The 19439-nt window shown below is 37.8% G+C and overlaps 1 protein-coding gene across 1 annotated transcript in view; it reads right to left on the bottom strand.

Moving 5' to 3' along the window:
• Positions 1-8385: 8385 nt before the first annotated feature.
• The window catches only part of klhdc3 (kelch domain containing 3), a 34730-nt gene continuing 23676 nt past the window's right edge, over positions 8386-19439 (bottom strand). The window contains exons 9-11 of the mRNA XM_028469410.1: positions 16915-16988; positions 15381-15459; positions 8386-10572 (exon numbers count right to left, since the gene is read on the bottom strand). Coding sequence (XP_028325211.1) covers positions 10506-10572; positions 15381-15459; positions 16915-16988 — 220 coding nt within the window. The 3' untranslated portion in view covers positions 8386-10505. The remainder of the gene's footprint in view (positions 10573-15380; positions 15460-16914; positions 16989-19439) is intronic.

Raw genomic sequence — 19439 nt, 5'->3', positions numbered from 1 at the left:
TTTTCAAAGCTGTCTTATACCTGTGAGCTTAAAAGCCCAAATCTTTGGAATCAAAGAAATGTCGAAACCTCACAAATGCACAAAACTAATTTTGTTTTGCAAATAAAAAACGTACCTATCAAACAAACACATCATGCTTCAGAAACAAAAACATTTCTTTAATTACAAAAATATGTCCTTCAAGTTACAAATTTGTTTTTTCAATTGTGAGTGATTAGCTGACTCATGTTTAGCACCCGTTTGTGGCCCGTTCCCAATCAAGCCTCCCTCACTATTTAGCTGAGTGTTTGGAGTTGGAACTATCGCTGGTTCATTGGAAATGTCACCCTCCTTGTGTCTTGCTGTGTTTTGTACCCTGCTCCCCGGTTTTCCTCGTGCCTCCTTCATGGATTTTGGTGTTTGTCATTAAAATGGACTCTAAATATGAATGCTACGCCTGCCTGCAGCCCGTTTCTGCACTTGGGTCCTCCTCATCCTCAACCCCGACTTGTGACACCCGTAATAATCTATATATATATATATTGTATTTATTGATCAACATTGTTCAAATGTTGATCTTCTCTCCAGGATGGGGAAGTGAAGTGGTTTGCACTTCAGCTCCACTGGAAGAAGCTCCCTCAGTTCTGTCATTCATAAGCTGAAGAGCAATTTGCATGTTCTCCCCATGCTTGCATGGGTTTTCTATGTGGGTCTATGTTAGATTATTGGCGTCTCCTCTTCAGGAATGGATGTGAAGGTGTCCATGTTTGTCCTGTGACACAGTGTCGACACTTCCTTTTGTTGTGTCTAAGCCTGGTTTAAAATAAAGCATTGGATTTAAGGTGAATACATTTCCTAGACCACTAGGGGGCGCGCCAGTTAATTTAGGAAATGTTTTTGTTTTATTTTACAAATTCCTCTATATTCACAGTGAATGTGTATCTACTGAGTCCACCTCATTGACCAGCCACACACACTTATCATGTTTTTGACATCTAAATTAATCATTAATTTGATATATTAACTATTCATTATTTGACCACGGTTAAAACGGGTATTGTTTTGCACACCGAGCTTCAAGAATAACTTTTCAAACCTTGAAATATTGAATTGCACTCTGCAAACTTTATATTTTTGGGCAAATCTTTTTTGTGTGCTTTTTATTTGTATTTTCTACAATCCCTAATTAGCCAATTGATTCATAAATACAGTCTAGGCTGTAGTGTGATGCACTGTATAATGTTATGAACTACTGTAACGCAGTATCACACTGGTATATATTGATAGTACTGTATTTTTTTTACAAAAGAAAACATGTTGACATACGCCGCAACAGGTTGACATACGCCGCAACAACCACATTGGGTACCACTGCATACTATAGTAAATATAGATTACATAGTTTATATAGTGGAGCATGAGTGATTTACAGCTGCTGCATATATTGTCAAATGTTTTCATGTGTCTGCCTTCACAAACATCCAACAGTTGAGTGTCATTGCAGTCCTAATCAATCAAGTTTTATATGATGTCCACCCACACTTTGCAGCTGTAGCAGCTTCAAATCTATTAGGACAGCCTACAAGGTTCAGGAGAGTGGGTTTTTTTTTTTTCCAAGCACATTTTCAAGGTTGGACACTAATTTAGAACAAGAAGACCTGGCTGACTGTCTCCACTTCAATTCATCAGCACTGTGCAAGTTTCAAACTCCCTCATCCATGTCCTCATGGACTTTGTGCATTATTGTGTGGTCACGTTTAAACAGCACAAGGTCAATCCTAAACTGTTCCCACAATGATTGGAGCAAAAAAGAAATTCATCGTTTTCATGGCCTCTGAGGAGCTGAAGAAACAACATGTCCACATCATAATCCTCCTCTACAAAGCTTTTCTTTATAGTCAGAGTCAGGCAAAGACTTGTCCATCATAATATCAGACGAGGAAGCGTGATTCATCGCCCCAGAGAACACGTCCTCACTATAATGAGATCTTTACACCACTGCATCATACTGTAGCATAGTTTACACAATAATCTGAAGCTGAGATAGATAATGATGGCAAACACTGGCTTCTTTAGCAGAAAAATCACCAACCTATTTCTGCAGGGATAACCAAACTCATTTTAGTTCAGGGGCCAAATACGGACCAGTTTGACCTTAAGTGGGCCACAGAATTTAGGTGGGAAAAAGAACAAATTCAACATTAATGTGCCCTGGTTTGCTCTTTCATGTATAAATGATATATAAATGATAACATATGTGAGTATATCAGTCCCTGCACGATCTTCACCTAAATTTCCCTTATTTTAGGAATTTGGAGGAATTTCTTAGAATAATTTGAGGAAAATTTGCCAGCTTATGGAAAAATTGAAAGTTCTTTCAACAATTTGAGATTGAAACTGTGAAATGTGAAATAAGAACTGGAAAACCGAGCTCTGCAAAAAATGTGAGTTTTATTTGAATTTTTGTTTTTTGGGGGGGCAGAGATATAAACTGAATTAGTTGAAAATTTCCTAAATGTTTTGTGTTTTTTTCAATCATTTTTACTTTTTTGAGCGTGCCAAATTTGATGCTCTCTAAAGGGATGGATATGGACCCCAGGCCTTGAGTTTGACACGTGCACAACACCAGTGGTTCCCAAACATTCCACAGTCCCGTACCCCTACAGACATTTAACCTGAAGCCATGTACCCCCTACTCCTGCACACTTAAAAAACATAATAACGTATCATCATATAAAATGTAGCCCTACAGTGAAAATTGTCCCTGAATTTTACCAATCCTGTTGAGGAATAATGTAGAATTAAAAAATAATAAAATCAATCCCTCCGAGGAAACACTGGGATAGTAATCTTAAATAACAGAAAATATAACCATCCTAAAACTATAAGAACAACATAAAAGATAACATAAAACTGCACAGAAAAAGACTATCCTAAAACTACTCAAACTATAAAAACCACAAAAGATAACAACAGAAACATGAAAGATAACAATCCGAAAATGAATAAATAATTAGTTAAAAGCTCATTTGAAAATGTTGGTCTTGAGCCTGTTCTTAAAAATATGAACGTTCTCTGCAGCCCTGAGGTTCTCCGGCAGACTGTTCCACAGACGGGGGCCGTAAAAATTGGAACGACGCCTCACCATGTGTATGTGTCCTGACTGTAGGGATCATTAAAAGACCAGTACAGGAGGACCTCAGGGTTCAAGGAGCCTCAAATGGTAAAAGTAGTTCAGAAAGTTAAGAAAGCCCAAGACCATTAAGACACTTAAAAACCAGTAAGAAAACCTTAAAATTGATCCTGAAACACATGGGGAGCCAATGCAGCAATTTTAAAATGGGTGATACGTGTTCCCGCCTCCTGGTCTTCATCAGGACATGTGCTGCTGAATTCTGTAATAACTGTAAACTTGAAATAGTCTTTTTGGGAAGACCAGAAAGCAGGGCATTACTGTAGTCAATCTGATTGATGATAAAAGCATGCATTAGCGTCTCTATGTTGGCCTGAGAGAGAATGAGGCAGATTCTGGCTATGTTCTTCAAATGATAAAAACCTAATTTTGTTATGTTTTTAATGTGAGGGATAAAAGTGAGCTCAGAGTCTAAAACAACGTCCAGGTTTTTAACTTGTTCAAGGGAATCAAAGATGCTGTTTGAAGTTTAGGTAAAAGTTTCTCTCTGGGCTTCAGGACCAAGAACTAAAACTTCAGTTATGTCCTGATTGAGCTGGAGAAAGTTTTCTGCCATCCAGGATTTAATATCTAAAATTCAGTTAAAAAGAGCCTCCATTGGACTGGTGTCATCAGGACACACGGAGATATTCAGCTGTGTGGAAGTTCACTCTGTGCCTCCTGATGACATCACCAAGAGGGAGTATATAGATTAAACAAAACAGGGCCTAAAACTGATCCCTGAGGCACACCACATGGTATTTTAGGGACCTTAGAGGAGAGCACATCCAAACTTACTATAAAAGCCTTGTCTGTGAGGTAGGATAAAAACCATTTGTGAACAGCACCAGAGTGGCCCACCTGGTATTTGAGTCTATTTAAAAGAATTGTGTGGTCTACAGTATCAAAAGCGGCACTGAGGTCCAGTAGAACCAACACTGTCATTTAAAATCTTGAGGAGGGCAGTCTCTGTGCTGTGGTTCACCCTAAAACCAGACTGGTACTTTTCAAAAATATTAAAATCAGCTAAAAAGTCATTCAATTGAATAAAAATTAGTTTTTGTAAAATTGTGCTTAAAAATGGTAAGTTGGATATTGGTCTGTAATAGTTAAAATCATTCAAATCTAAATTGCTCTTCTTCAGAAGGGGGCCTGACCACAGCTGCTTTAAAGGCTGCAAGGAGAAGAGAGCAATTCACAATGTTTAAAAGTTCATCCCTGAAAGATCCATAAAATGTTTTAAAAAATGATGTGATGGGATTAGATCTATTTATTATTCTACCAAACATTTGTTGATTGAACATATATCAGTAATACAACATATCCATCACCCTGAAACTGTGAAATAAAAGTCACTACAACTTTAATGAGAAGGGTGACGTTGAGAGGATGCACAAAACTCTGCAATGTTTGGCTGAATTTTATATCTACACTTTTTTTTTAAGGAGATTGTTTCTCTGTCTGAGGCTACATCATGGGGCTCTGCATGTGTAATTTGTGACAATGCATGTAGGATCCTGACTGCTGGTCAATTTACAGTCTAGTTTTGAATGTTGTCACGCTGTTTTTAATTTTGATTCACGTACAATTTGCGTACCCCACTTTGGGAACCTAGGCACTACACGATCATCTGCTGCCTGGTTATCAAAATGACAACATTAGCAAAATATTGAGTTACGTGCTACACTTTTCTGTCCTCAAAAGACTAATTTCACATATTCCCAAATTCGCAGCCTCATCGATGCTGTGAGCAGAGGACTCGAACTTGATGGAGGGGACTGGACAACGATATGGATAGAGAAGACAAAACAAATCACTCAGAACAAATCCTCAGTCTGATTCTGAAGGACCGTGGGGATTGTCTGAGTCCTGAGGGGAAATGAGAGCATCATTTGCCTGAGTGTCTCCCCGCATTAGCGCCTGCATTGCTGGTGCAGAGGGGCTCCGGGGCCAGACAAGGGGGACCCAGCACAGGCCAGCTTCCTGTGTACGGTGGGACCAGGCGGGACACTGTGTCTCTGCTGCTTCACTTTAAGCTGACCCTACGTCTGAGGCCTGCACTTAACACCACAGATAACAGCAGCTTTATAGCACGCGGCCGGTGACAGACGGGAACACACTGCTCGGCCACCTCTGATGCTGCACCAGGGTGGATTCAACCTCCCAAGACTCATGTGAAATGAGGTGGTCTAAGGGTGACTCCAGTAACAGGGGTGTGTGTGGCACCAGGACTCCTCCATGTGCCCAGTGAGGCACAGACGTGGGGGCTGTACCAGACGTGGCTGGTTTTTTAATCAGTATGCAGAAGCTGCAGAGGTGCAAACTTTAAAGACCTCGTAACTACTAGTAGCTTCAAGAGGAGACATCAGTAAACAATGAGAGTGTCTGACCACAGATGAGTAGATACTAATAGTTTGGAATTACCACATTGTTTGTGAACATGTCATCGCAACTAAATCCCCCAATTTGAATATATGAACAGGTACATCTAAAAAAAAAAAATTTAAATATAAGTCAAAAGTTACGTGTTTTTTTTTGTCACTCATTTCAGAAAGTGAAACTCTTAAATGATATAGACCAGTGTTTCTCAAACGGGGGTACGCAATGACACTACAGGAGTACTTGAGAGTGGAAAATTAACTAATGAAAGCATTCATAATATGGGGTTTTATATAATGTTTATTCAAGTTGAAATTGTAAATCTTAATATTGATGATGGAAACGTTCTTGATTAAAACATGAACTGAAAATACAAGAGGTGTGTTAATTGGGAGATGACAAAAAATGATAAAAACTGTAGGAATATTTGTACTTAGGAGGAACTAAATGCTGTTTCATTCCTCTTATTTACAAAAAGATATTCTTTAAAATGTGTGTTATCACTCATTCATACCATCATTATGCTGTAGAGTTGTTTTTCATAGAATTCTGAGCAAAATGTTGTAGTCGGACTAAAGGGGGTACTTGGATTAAGAAATAATAGAAAGGGGGTACTTGAGCCAAACTAGTTTGAGAACCACTGATTTAGACTGATGGATGACACATAGAGTGAATTATTTCAAGCCTTTATTACTTGAGATTTTGATTATTAAGGCTGACAAATTCAGTGTTGAAATGTCAGGTTTCTGAAAACTATGTTCATTTCTATGCACTCAATACTTGGTTGGGCCAATTTTTGCATGAATTACTGCATCAATGCGACGTGGCATGGAGGTGATCAACCTGTGGCTCCGCTCAGGTGTAATGAAAGCCCAGGTTACTTTGATAGCAGCCTTCAGCTCTATTTGTATTTATTAGATGCACCTGGATCTGTTTTCTATCCAGGTTAAACTGAAACAATGAAAAATAAAATGTAAAATGTAAAGAAATCTGTCCCTGAATAACATTATTTAATACAACATCAGAAATTATGACAAAGTTTGCAGTTTGCCTCAATTCTTTCAATTTTCACTTTGAAGAAAAGGCTTTCATCGGCCTGGTTACCACCAGAAATGATTTTCAACACTGCAGCAGGAAATAATAACCATCCTGCAATACCTAAGCTTTACGACCCCAATTTGATCCCTTCATTCTACAAACCCCTGGAGTGTCCAAAGTCTCTGATCTTCTTTAAAAGTAATGTTGTGCCGATATCGATACTAGTATCGGGAGAGATCCCAATACGGCACTAAAAGACTGAATCGGTGTCGGCAAGTACTAACTATTAACACACCATTACCATTACAGCATTTAACTACGTTCAATACCCAGTCCGCCAAACGGAAGAAAGTGTTTGCATTGCCACGTAACTCAGTGGTTGACATGTGAAAAAAGAGTTTATTCATTTGTCAGCCATACCAGGTAGGCAATAAAAAAGTTCTCCTGCATTTACTGTGTGTTTCACAAATGTTTAAGCAGTGCCAGACCAAGCCATGATAGCAATGATTTTTACATCCAAGAGAGTATGCAGCTCTTAAGAATTGGAAGAAAAACAGGTCATACCTTTTTTTTTTTTTTTTAATCGGCCGATACTATGCAACTGGATCTCGGTTATGGCATTGGGACCAAAAAAGGGCATCGGAACAACACTATTTATAAAACTTTAGATATGTTCTTTGAACTTTATTAAAAAATAATATCTGCTGTGCAGCAATGGTCAAAACAAGAGCAGTTGCTGGCGTGTTAAGGCAGATTTCAAAGGGCTGTCAAAAAAATTCAGTTATTAAGAGAAAAAAACAAACAAATTGCATCTAGAGGATGGAGATGATTTATTATAAAAATTAAAAAAATAAATTAAAAAAATATTATTTGCTCCACAAGTGAAAATGTGATGTCATATCCTACAAAGACTGCAAAATTTTGTCATTTTTTTTTTTAAATGAAAATTGAAAGTGTATTAAGCAATAATTTGCAAGAATATGTTTACATGACCATTTACAGTCAAACATGTTGTACTTTAGGCTCAATTATTGTTAAATATTTTAATATCATTGTGGAGAGTTTGTATAGGACAGTTTAAAGATGAGCTGTCGCAAGCTTCCTGTCAATTGAGCAGAAATTGTGTAAGAAAAGGTTTAATACATTTTATAGTTTGTGATTAAAACAGAGTAATGGACTTCATAATTTGCAATAAGTTTGAATGTACAAAGGTTTTATTCAGTGTTGGGGCTATAATTTGGAAAATATCAATTATGTTGCATATATGGCAGATTTATTGTGAATTTTCAAAATTCTAATATTTAGAGGTTTGCTGTAGCGTCACCTTTAGGATGATTGGCCTGTTTTTGCAGATGGAATCTATCATGAGACTGGCCTTTTGTGAAAAATTTAGAGATTATTCGGACATGGGAAGTAGGATTTCCTCAAAAGAACAACATTTAGGATAACAATAGGTTGCCAAAATTACCTGGCTTGTTAATAACAAAGATATAAAAGATCAAATAATCTCATTTAATCATTTTTACATCATGCAAGGACCTGAAAAAGATCGAGACAAAATAATATTCAGACTCTTTGGAAAACTAAACTAGATTTGGAGCGTTGTGTAACAGTAAATAAATAGTTACATTTAACTATAGTCAATGTGATGTCACACAGATCTATGGGTATAAACCCATTCTAGTGTTTGAATTAGTTAAGTTCTGTTTACAGTAAAAGGGAAAGTGCATTTATGAATAGGCAGAGATTTCTTTGTCAAGGCTCGACGACATCTCTCAGATTTAGGAATAACATTTCTCACAATACGCTGCATGCATTGTGGCTTTTGTGCATCAAAAATGGTAAACACATAATTGGGCTTGAGTGAGCATCACTGAGGAGACTTGATGTGCATTTCATTTTATTTGTCATTTTAGATTACATCAGCATATACATAAGTTCACTTTCCTGAAGAGATTGCCATAAAAACCATCACCACTCGTTGCCTTTATATGCAACTCAAAAATCTGACGTAAAACAAGCCCCAACTTTCACACAACACACCAATAAAAAAAACAAAACATTGTGTATGGTTACTTGAGGTCGGTCGCGTAATTAATATATTTTTCTAATTCTGAACACAGATACAGTAACTGAAACTGTCAGAGTGAGCATATTTTAAAGACTATCATGTGTGTATCGTGTGTGTGCGCGCGCGAGTGCAGACAGTGTTAGTCACTAAATGGCATTGGCACTACTGGTCGTCAAAGTCAGACTCTCTTTTTCTCTTTAAGGATGAACTCACCATGATTGGCCTTTAGTGCACTTCATCCGACAGACTTGGTTTATAAGACGTACACACATCTGTAAACATTGCATGTAATACTACTGGCCCACATGTGTAGGAGACAGTTTGATAGGATTTGGATGTTTGGGACTCAGAGTACTGCTGGTTTTTAGGCTACGGTGCTCATCAGGAACTTGAGAGGATGCAAGGAAGGAGCAGCAGCAGCAGTACATTTGGTCCAAAATCGTTTATCAGTAAATATTCTCATACTTGGGGTTTGATTCTGCTCAGGACCAACTAATAATAAAAAATGTCAGAAGTTCAAGTCTTCTGGTCCTTGACGGTATGCCAAACAAAGATTGTCTGAAAGTTATCTCCAACTGACACCAGTTAAAACCACATTATAGCTTGAGTTGATCGTGTTAACCAGCAAGTAGAACTAGCACCCAGACTAGATTTTATCCCGTTTGTTTAAGAGGAAGGACACGTGTTGGAAAAAACTCACCACTAACCTCTCAAGTTTTTGTTCATACATTTGTAATAATTGTTGAGAAAAATTCAAACACTAGACCAGGACCAGGAAAAGAACCAGGGTTCTTTGGAGCCCTTTTGCATTTAGAAAATCTGCTGCTTAGTTTCACTTTGGGTGCAAATCCACACAAACATACCTCATTATTGTCACTCTTATGAAGAACAAACTCAAAGAATTCAGATTACAGGATAGGATTGTCTAGAACTGAATGATGGTCATTATGATGATTGTGATAATCGCCTCTAATGACAACTGATGACGTGTACCTGCTGCAACTGTGCAGATCCTCTACTATGCGCATTATTATCTCCTTCAACAATAACAATATGGCACAGAGAAAGTAATAGTGTGTGTGTGTGTGTGTGTGTGTGTGGGGGCGGGGGTTAATGGTACTGTAAAACACTGCAGCATTTCTCACAAGGATTTGACTCCCGGATAAAAGACCGCGTTTGATTGGAAGGTCCTACTGGTGTTAAGGGAGGCAGATAGACTTAAATATTTAAAAAGGCCAACTTCTATTCTTTTGCAAATCACCTTAAAGACACACAAACCAGGTGATAATGAAGCATTGTGTTAGACAAGCATTGCGAACCAGTGACACGGATCTCTTCGTTACAGTACAATACTGTTGCAATAAGTTAGACTTGACTGCTTATTATTATGTTATCGTGTTAAAAAGCCAGAGCATAAAAAGGTGAGCTCCTGCCCATCTGAGTCTCTTCATCTCTTCAACAGATGATTCACGTACTGTACATTTCTGAGGCAACATCTGTCGAGTGTGATGTTAGGAAGACATCGTCAACAGAAAGGTTCGCTCTAGCTCTCTGGCTCAAATTCTTGTCTTCTTCTGTGCTTAAGGTTAGAAGTCTATGATTATCATAGGCTGATTGGTTTTCGTACGAGGCTTGAAAGAAGAGAACAAGCTGATCATTTATTCTGACCCACGCGTGTCTGAATGCTTAAAGTTTTCCTTTGTGCAGGAGGCGCCCACAGTGCGGTGGAAGTCATGAGTTTTCTTTTCGTAGAAGGTGTAAAAAAACAACAACAACAACAACTTGGTAACAGCTCCAGAAGATAAAGATGAAGGCCAAGAGTCCAAATACAAAGTTCTGCTTCCTTCTGCTTCACATTCAGCAGCGTCAGCCGTGGGAGGAGAAGATGGGCCTGCTGATGTTGCTGTTTGTAGTCATGGCTGCCAGTTCCCACCTGGAACAGTTAGAAGATTGTAATAAAAATGTCTGTTCACACGTGCAGGCAAAGATACAGTAACTGAGTTCACATTGTAATATTTACTAAATTGATCGACAGGTAAAGTACAACTTGAAGGAAAAGAAATGGAATGCATTAGTCGACAGTTTTGCTTTCGGATTTCAGTCAGATTTTCACGTTAATAATCATAATAATAATAGCTTGGATTTACTGCACATAGCACTCTTTTTCTCGAGGAGACAAAGCGCCTACAGAAACCATTATTTATTCACATCAATAATACCAATGGCGGTAAGCTACAATGTAGCCACAGCTGCTGTAGGGCATACTGACAGAATCGTGGCTACTATTTCACGCCTACGGCCCCTCTGACTACCATCGACATTCATGAACAAGAATACCCATTCATACGAGGCAATGTGGGTAAAGTGCCTTGCCCAATGAAAATGACTTGGATAGAGCGAGATTCAAACCCCCAACTCTTCGGTTATTGTCCGACCCTCCCTCCCACTCAGCCACGGTATATTTAAGGTATAATACAAATAAATACTTCACTTACAATATTTTATTTTGAAATGCACCAAAGCGTCATTTGGCAGCCTTTCATTACAAATGGTATCACAGAGGTTTGCCTTTTTGTTTTGTTTTTCAATACTAGTGAATTCATTTTTTTTTTTTTGTTACCAATCTATGTATCGATAATGTCGGGAAAGAATAGTTTTAGCTGGTTTTAAAGGTTTCAATATAAATCTCACATTTTACAAAATCAGACAGTTTGTTTTTGTTTAAAGTTGTTTCATTTATTACTCTTAATGCAAAAATAAATAAATAAAAAAAATCAGAAGGCCATGAAAGGTACAAATCCACAGCAATGACAATTACACAACACTGTGTGACATTTGCCCACCTCGTAGTGCGAGTGGCTGTAACACGAGCACGGGGAGCGCAGAGCTGACAACAGGCTGGAGTGCTGACCTGATGACAGGTCAGAGGTTGAGCTCCAGATTGTTATCACTGGCTCTGGTTTCACACTCACTCCCTCTCAATGGCTTTGTTCGTTTTTTTGTTGTGCACGTGTGTGTTTAAGAGGGGAGACTGGCACTAGAGCCGAGGATGCCACTGAGGGGCAAAGGGAGTCAACCACAGTCTTGTGACCCCCACAGAAACCCCTCTAAGGGTTAGAAACACAAATGAAAACCCTAAAGTGGAGAGCGTGCAAGGTGGCAGTGACGCTGTGAAAGAAACGAGAGGCTAAGAGGAGTAATTAGGATCATGTTCCATGGGTTTCAGGAGACAAAAATCCCTCCAGTGGAAACACACTGGGCTAATGAGCTCAACCAGGGTGACAAAGTCTATTCATCACAGGTTTATAGGTAAGTGAGCTGAGATTAAAACAGAGTGATCGTGTGACTTTATTATCACTATAAAATGTTATATTATGCTTTAGGTTTTAAATAGAACAAAACCATCTTTACTCATTCCTTTCAGTATTTTAGACCTTTAAAATATGCATTTCCATCATTATCTCATTTCATCAGCTTTGTATTTAGATCACACAAATCAAAGCAATGCTCTCAAACTTTGAAGTTGCACAAATAATTAATCTTAACATTTTCTTCTGTGAGATAAGAATATCATATCAAGTAAATTAATCACTCTTTGTGATCACATCTAAATCACTGCTTTATACTTCTAACGTGTTTGTAAAGGCTTGAACAGATCCGAGGGTCCAGCCGCTCTGTGCAGGAGCTCATGGTACATTCAGTTTGATCAAATGTGACCCGAGGCTGAAGCTTTGGATTAATAATCATCCTTTGTATGCTCAGCCTTTATACAAGTGCCTTGCGAAAGTATTCGGCCCCCTTGAACTTTTCGACCTTTTGCCACATTTCAGCCTTCAAACATAAAGATATATAACAGTAATTTTTTGTGAAGAATCAACAACAAGTGGGACACAATCATGAAGTGAAACGAAATTTATTGGGTATTTCAAACATTTTTAACAAATAAAAAACTGAAAAATTGGGCGTGTAAAATTATTCAGCCCCCTTAAGTTAATACTTTGTAGCTCCACCTTTTGCTGCGATAACTGCTCTAAGTCACTTGGGGTATGTCTCTATCAGTTTTGCACATTGAGAGACTGGAATATTTGCCCATTCCTCCTTGCAAAACAGCTCGAGCTCAGTGACGTTGGATGGACAGCGTTTGTGAACAGCAGTTTTCAGTTGTTTCCACAGATTCTCGATTGTATTCAGGTCTGGACTTTGACTTGGCCATTCTAACACCTGGATATGTTTATTTGTGAACCACTCCATTGTAGATTTTGCTTTATGTTTTGGATCATTGTCTTGTTGGAAGACAAATCTCCGTCCCAGTCTCAGCTCTTTTGCAGACTCCATCAGGTTTTCTTCCAGAATGGTCCTGTATTTGGCTCCATCCATCTTCCCATCAATTTTAACCATCTTCCCTGTCCCTGCTGAAGAAAAGCAGGCCCAAACCATGATGCTGCCACCACCATGTTTGACAGTGGGGATGGTGTGTACAGGGTGTTGAGCTGTGTTGTGTTTACGCCAAACATAACGTTTTGCATTGTTGCCAAAAAGTTCGATTTTGGTTTCGTCCGACCTGAGCACCTTCTTCCACATGTTTGGTGTGTCTCCCAGGTGGCTTGTGGTAAACTTTAAACGACACTTTTTATGGATATCTTTAAGAAATGGCTTTCTTCTTGCCACTCTTCCATAAAGGCCAGTGTGCAGTATACGACTGATTGTTGTCCTGTGGACAGTGTCTCCCACCTCAGCTGTACATTTCTGCAGTTCATCCAGAGTGATCATAGGCCTCTTGGCAGCAGCTCTGATCAGTTTTCTCCTTGTATGAGCTGAAAGTTTAGAGGGACGGCCGGGTCTTTGTAGATTTGCAGTGGTCTGATACTCCTTCCATTTCATTATTATCGCTTGCACAATGCTCCTTGGGATGTTTAAAGCTTGGGAAATCTTTAAACTTCTCCACAACAGTATCTCGGACCTGCCTGGTGTGTTCCTTGGTCTTCATGATGCTCTCTGCACTTTAAACTGACCTCTGAGACTATCACAGAGCAGGTGCATTTATACGGAGACTTGATTACACACAGGTGGATTCTATTTATCATCATTAGTCATTTAGGTCAACATTGGATCATTCAGAGATCCTCACTGAACTTTTGGAGAGAGTTTGCTGCACTGAAAGTAAAGGGGCTGAATAATTTTGCACGCCCAATTTTTCAGTTTTTTATTTGTTAAAAATGTTTGAAATATCCAATAAATTTCGTTTCACTTCATGATTGTGTCCCACTTGTTGTTGATTCTTCACAAAAAAATACTGTTTTATATCTTTAAGTTTGAAGGCTGAAATGTGGCAAAAGGTCGAAAAGTTCAAGGGGGCCGAATACTTTCGCAAGGCACTGTAGGTGAGTGACCTTTTGTGTAACAGTGACAAAAGCACACAATGTCTAATATCTTATTTCTTTTAAACAACTGTTGCTTGGTCCAATGCATGTACAGTATATAGATCTATACTCCGTATGAAATCTTTTTTCAATAGGTGCAGAAACCCAGAGCACACAGAGAAAACCCTGCAACAGTAAATTAAACTCAAAAAGAGATCACAAACATTAGAAACAAAATGATGTTTGGACTCTAGAAAGGAGCCAAATATAAATGAATTAAGGATAGTCAGAGATCATGTTATAGCATTAAACTCCACCAAACCAGGTATTGGCAGTTATCTCAATCAGTGATCCTGATTATGGCACTATGGTCATTCACACTTTAAACACTTGGAATAAATGTATATCCTCATTAATGATGATACAATATGGCACCCCTTTTTGAACTTACTGAAAATCGCAACGTGGGGAAACTTGTTGGAGTAATTAAGAAAACAAAAGCTGAGATACACATTTTTCAAATTTCACCAATAATGAGAGAAAGGGATTTTTTTTGATGTATTAAACTGATCCAGAATCAGTACACTGATCTTCCCTCCATAATAATCTTTTTTAATGGAATCTTACAAAATGGTCTATCTTTGGTTAAAATTGTGTCAAAATCCATCTGGTGCTTTTGATGTAATCCTGTTAACAATTGGATTTCATCCCATGTGACCAGATTATAGCTTTGTTTTTATTAGTCGACGAATATATCAATATTGTATGATTACGTTTTTGTTCACATAAATTAAAAAAAGACTGTTGAATGTTGAAAATTGTTATTCAATAAAATAAACACTGTCTCTAGCGTCGTACTTTCACCTTAAACGTTATTGCAGTGGATGAAGCCTTTTTTAAAATAACTTGTGCAGTAAAATAACACCTGAGTTTGTAAAGCAGAGGAGCTATTTTTAAGTTCCCTATGAAGTGCCCACTCACCCATTAGGCCTTTTGCTTCTGCATCACAGGAAAACATCATTCGTCCTAATTAAAACTCTTTAAGCACACACAGTGACGCTATTGAATGAACCATACAGCCTCACGTGTCATCAGACCAATCAGATCTTTCTCTACACTCTAATCTCTATGTAATGATTAAAAACATTAGGTCATGACTTAGCAATATTTTATGTGAGGAGTGAAGTCGATGAAGAGGAAGTAAAAGTTAAATGAAGGATAATGACCAGTAATTGGCCTCTTTGAAAGTGAAAAACAACCTTGTTTCATGCAAGAGGAAAAAAGCGGTAACGAACATATATAAGCAAGATGAACAGCAATATGTCAGCTATGTAAAAAAAAAAAAAAAACACATCAACGGTGAGTATGAAACTGGTCTGACCTGAGATCATGTGGAAGTCCTGACTGCTCCAGACTGTATTGAATAACAGCTATTTTGCATAAAGTTTTTAAATTAGGGCCTGAAAAAAAAACAAAAAAAAAAACAGAAAAGCGTGATGAGTCATTGTCACAACATCGGCACCAACAGTCAGGATAAGAAAATCAATTTCACGTGTCATGTCAGGAAATGAAATACAAACCAGCAGGGATCGAAGGAAGCCATTTTAATCAGATTATTCTGCATTATGAAAAGTGCTGAAATAAACTAGTGCTCACATTTCAACACATTTATAGGACAGTGGTGGTTTCCTATGTTCCTACGACTAACCAGTGTTGCACTGACACACAAACATCCCCTTGTGTTATTTTTGTCATGGCTGTCCCACCATATGCTCAGTGTCACACAATGTGAAGCCACGCGTGACTGGCATGAGGAGGCGAGAGCCACCAGGGACGCCACAGAGTACAGCTAGTCCCATACCAGGTGACCACTGGGCAGGAAGGACGTGCCCATAAATGGAACCAAAAGGAAGCGGGTACCAGGCTACAGAACACAACTAACGGGTATAATCTGTGGAAGGATTGAAGGTTTACTTCTTCCTATCGCTTCTTACACAGTTATACCAGATCTACCATTTATACATGTATTTGTATGTGTGTATATATTGAATTTTATTTATTTATTTTAACATGTAAAAAAAAACCCAATACAAATGAAATAAAAGGATTGTCATAAAACAAGTCAAAAACACAAAGTAAGAAGATTTCAATAAAGCATTTACACATTAAAAAAAAATAAATATATATATATATATATATATATAAGCATAGATTGGTGTGTGTGGTTTGATTCATTTCATATACCATATGTATACCCAAATAATCTACATAAATAATTAATTGTATCTTTTATTTTTAAAATTGAAAATAGAAAATTAACATGTTGCAACAACACAATAGCAAATAAATATCAACATAAGATAATAGTGCAAAATGTAAAGCTGTAGGACATACATAAATCAGAAAAAGGGGGGTTATAAGGGGTTTCATATGAATATATGTTATGAAACATTTTTATTTATCCATCTTCTTTTTCCTTTTCTGTATGCTTGCATTGTGTTTTGTGCAAAAGTTTTACATACTGTATTATAATTATTCTATTAAAATATACGTTAATATAAGGTTTGAAAAGCATATGATTGTAAATACAAGAATGACTGAATTGAGTTGTGTGTGTGTGTGTGTTCATTAACTGTAGGAGTCTTGACTGAAAACATGAATACCAAAAAAACTTTAAAGCTGATTAAATGTTTAGGTGTCACACAAAACATATTTTAAACAATGAAACCTTAACTTGTTGCTTTAACAAATACAATAAAAATAAATCTGTTTTTTAATAAAAATAAAATAGCATGATGTGACCTTTTTTTTTTATTTCATTGAGTCAAAATAAACTCTCTGATTCTTCAACATAACCAACACTTCAGAAAAGCAACCAAGCCAAACTCAAGGCCAAATGGGCCAGAGATACTCACTGAAGTCTAAGATATACAGGTCTGAATGATCCATGAGATTAAACTCGTCTCCCATTCCTTGCTCCGGACAGGGACTGTGAAGAGAACAAATACAATGAATTATTAACAGCAAGAACACAGAAAACTCTTTGAGGATATTTGTTGCTTAGCAACTTCAATCGTGCAGATTGTTTTCTCTTAATGTCACCTAAAAGAATGTTTGCTACAAGGAGTGATTCAGGATGCTTTGTTATCCTAAGTCTAACATCGTTCCTAACAGCAGGTTGATAATGCGAGCCTCAGACTCTTCTCAATTAAGAAGTGTTAATTCCACACTGCTCTGCTCTCCTTATCATCAACTGGCATGATTCAGACCCACAGGAAATGAAGCACTGTGGTGAAACTGCAAGCTGGCCTTTACTGGGACTTTGTAGCCAGGGAAATCAGTGCACATCTGTTTCTTGCACAGCTTCAAGCAAACACACACACACAACACACACACACACCAGATACCTCAGCTATAAAAGCCCATCTGCATCACGGCAACACTTGTACATCATGTCAAAGCATTGATTCCTATTGATTCCTAATGCTAACCTTGGCAGCTTGGACAGATGAAGTCCTAAAAGAAGTAGAGGCTGGACCCTGTGGGGGCCAAACTAAGACCCTACATATCTTCTCCCATTAGGCAGTAAATATGGCTCTTTAATGTACCCCCTGCACATAATTGCTTTGCATTCACAATATTAAGCACCAAGAGACCTGTCTGGGTTTGAGGATAGAAATGCACTTTACAGTTTAACAATACCCAGAGGACAGTGGCAGCCAGACAGGTGGAATAACAAGTAGGTTAGCCTCTATGAATATCTTTCCGTTAGAAATCCCTGAGGGACGTCACGGAAGTGGTTGATCTTTAGTTACTTCATACTTTCTGCATACAAAGGACAACACATTACTGTCAACTAGGACTGGGCAATATATGGAGATTAAAGATATATCAACTTTACTATTTTGGCAATATTCAAAATTCCAATATTGCCTATATCGATATAATTTTATTTTATAGCTAATTTTGTAATTTTGTCGCTGCTTTTGTTACTTCTAAGAACAGCATGAAAAACACAGATAGATTTCTGAGTGCGTCCAAAGCCAGAGCCTCCTCTAAAAAAAGCCACAATACAGAACTCACTCGCACATGCTGTCGCTTATAGGAGAAAATATGGAGCGACAATTGTAAAGTTGTGCATGCTAAAATGAAGAGCAACTTTTTGCTATATTTAGCAACAAACTACGCTTAAAACACTGGTGAGGATTATTTTGGTTACTTTTGAAATTTTGTGAAATTTCTGATATTTCTTTTCTCGTAAAAATGTCATTCAATCTAAATCTAAATGCTAAATCCAAATGGTGAATCTAAATCTAAATGTTAAATCTAAATGTCACGAGTGAAACTAAATATTTAGCTAATATGCAAATTCACCAGAAATACCAATATAAAAGCTCATTCCGGTTTCACCTTTTGACATTTAGATTTAGCATTTACATTTAACATTTATATTTTAGATTTATATTTTGATTTAATATTTAACATTTAAATTTAACATTGACATATTTTTACGAGAAAAAACATCACAATTATTTCTGCAAATCTGTTCAAAAGTAAGGTGAAAAATTCACATACATTTTTCTTTTAAACATGGTTTTTTGCAAAATGTTGCAAAAAGTTGCTGTTTATTTTCGCATTGTTTACAATTGGCGCCCCATAAGAAAAAGCCAAAAGTGGCACATATTGTGCAGCTGTTAATAAATGGGCCTGTGTGGCATTTTGCACCCAAATTGCCTTTCTGGTCAGACTTTATCTGAATTAAAAATATTGAGATATGAGTTTTGGTCCATAGCGCCCAGCCCTACTGCCAACATGGAGTTGCACTCCTGTATTTTTGTCCCAACCTGCCCTCCTGCTGAAAACAACATCATAATGTCGCCTCCCGTTTCTCTGGACTCATCAATCTCTATAGTGCTTTCCTGCTGTCCTCTCCATCGCAGCGTCCTTTCGCTGCGTGTTCAGGATGTTGTAAGGGTTTTACGTTGCTAATCTTCCCTAAACAAACACTGTGGTGACTTAAAGCGGCCAGGAAAGGTGCAGAGCACGAGCACGGTCGTCCCAGGGGGGCAGCTGGGGAAGTCATTACAACCCTCCAGCCCCCGTGAGGTGACCCACCCTGAGCTTAGAGCGGGGAGTCCTTATCAGAAAACTTTCTACGCCCCAACCAGGTGGAACATTACTGTAGGGATTAAGATGTAAGATTGTAAGTATGAGTCATGCTCATCAATAGACAATATAAAACACAATCAACGATTGCCTAGAGAAATAAGGACTAATTAAGAGAAAGATTGGACCCTTAATGACTGTAAAGCCATTTTGAAAAGTCATTGAGCTTTAATAACAGAAAGAGTTGTTAATAAGTGCACATTATGTTTGACCTCTTTAATGTAAACTCATGTTAAAGTTCAACACTTGCCTTGAAGTTTGACAACTTCACATG

The sequence above is a fragment of the Gouania willdenowi genome, chromosome 15, assembly GCF_900634775.1.
Source record: "Gouania willdenowi chromosome 15, fGouWil2.1, whole genome shotgun sequence".
NCBI classification, from domain to species: Eukaryota; Metazoa; Chordata; class Actinopteri; order Blenniiformes; family Gobiesocidae; genus Gouania; species Gouania willdenowi.
The sequence above is the reverse complement of the archived record's forward strand: the minus strand, read 5'-3'. Positions and strand labels throughout refer to the sequence as shown.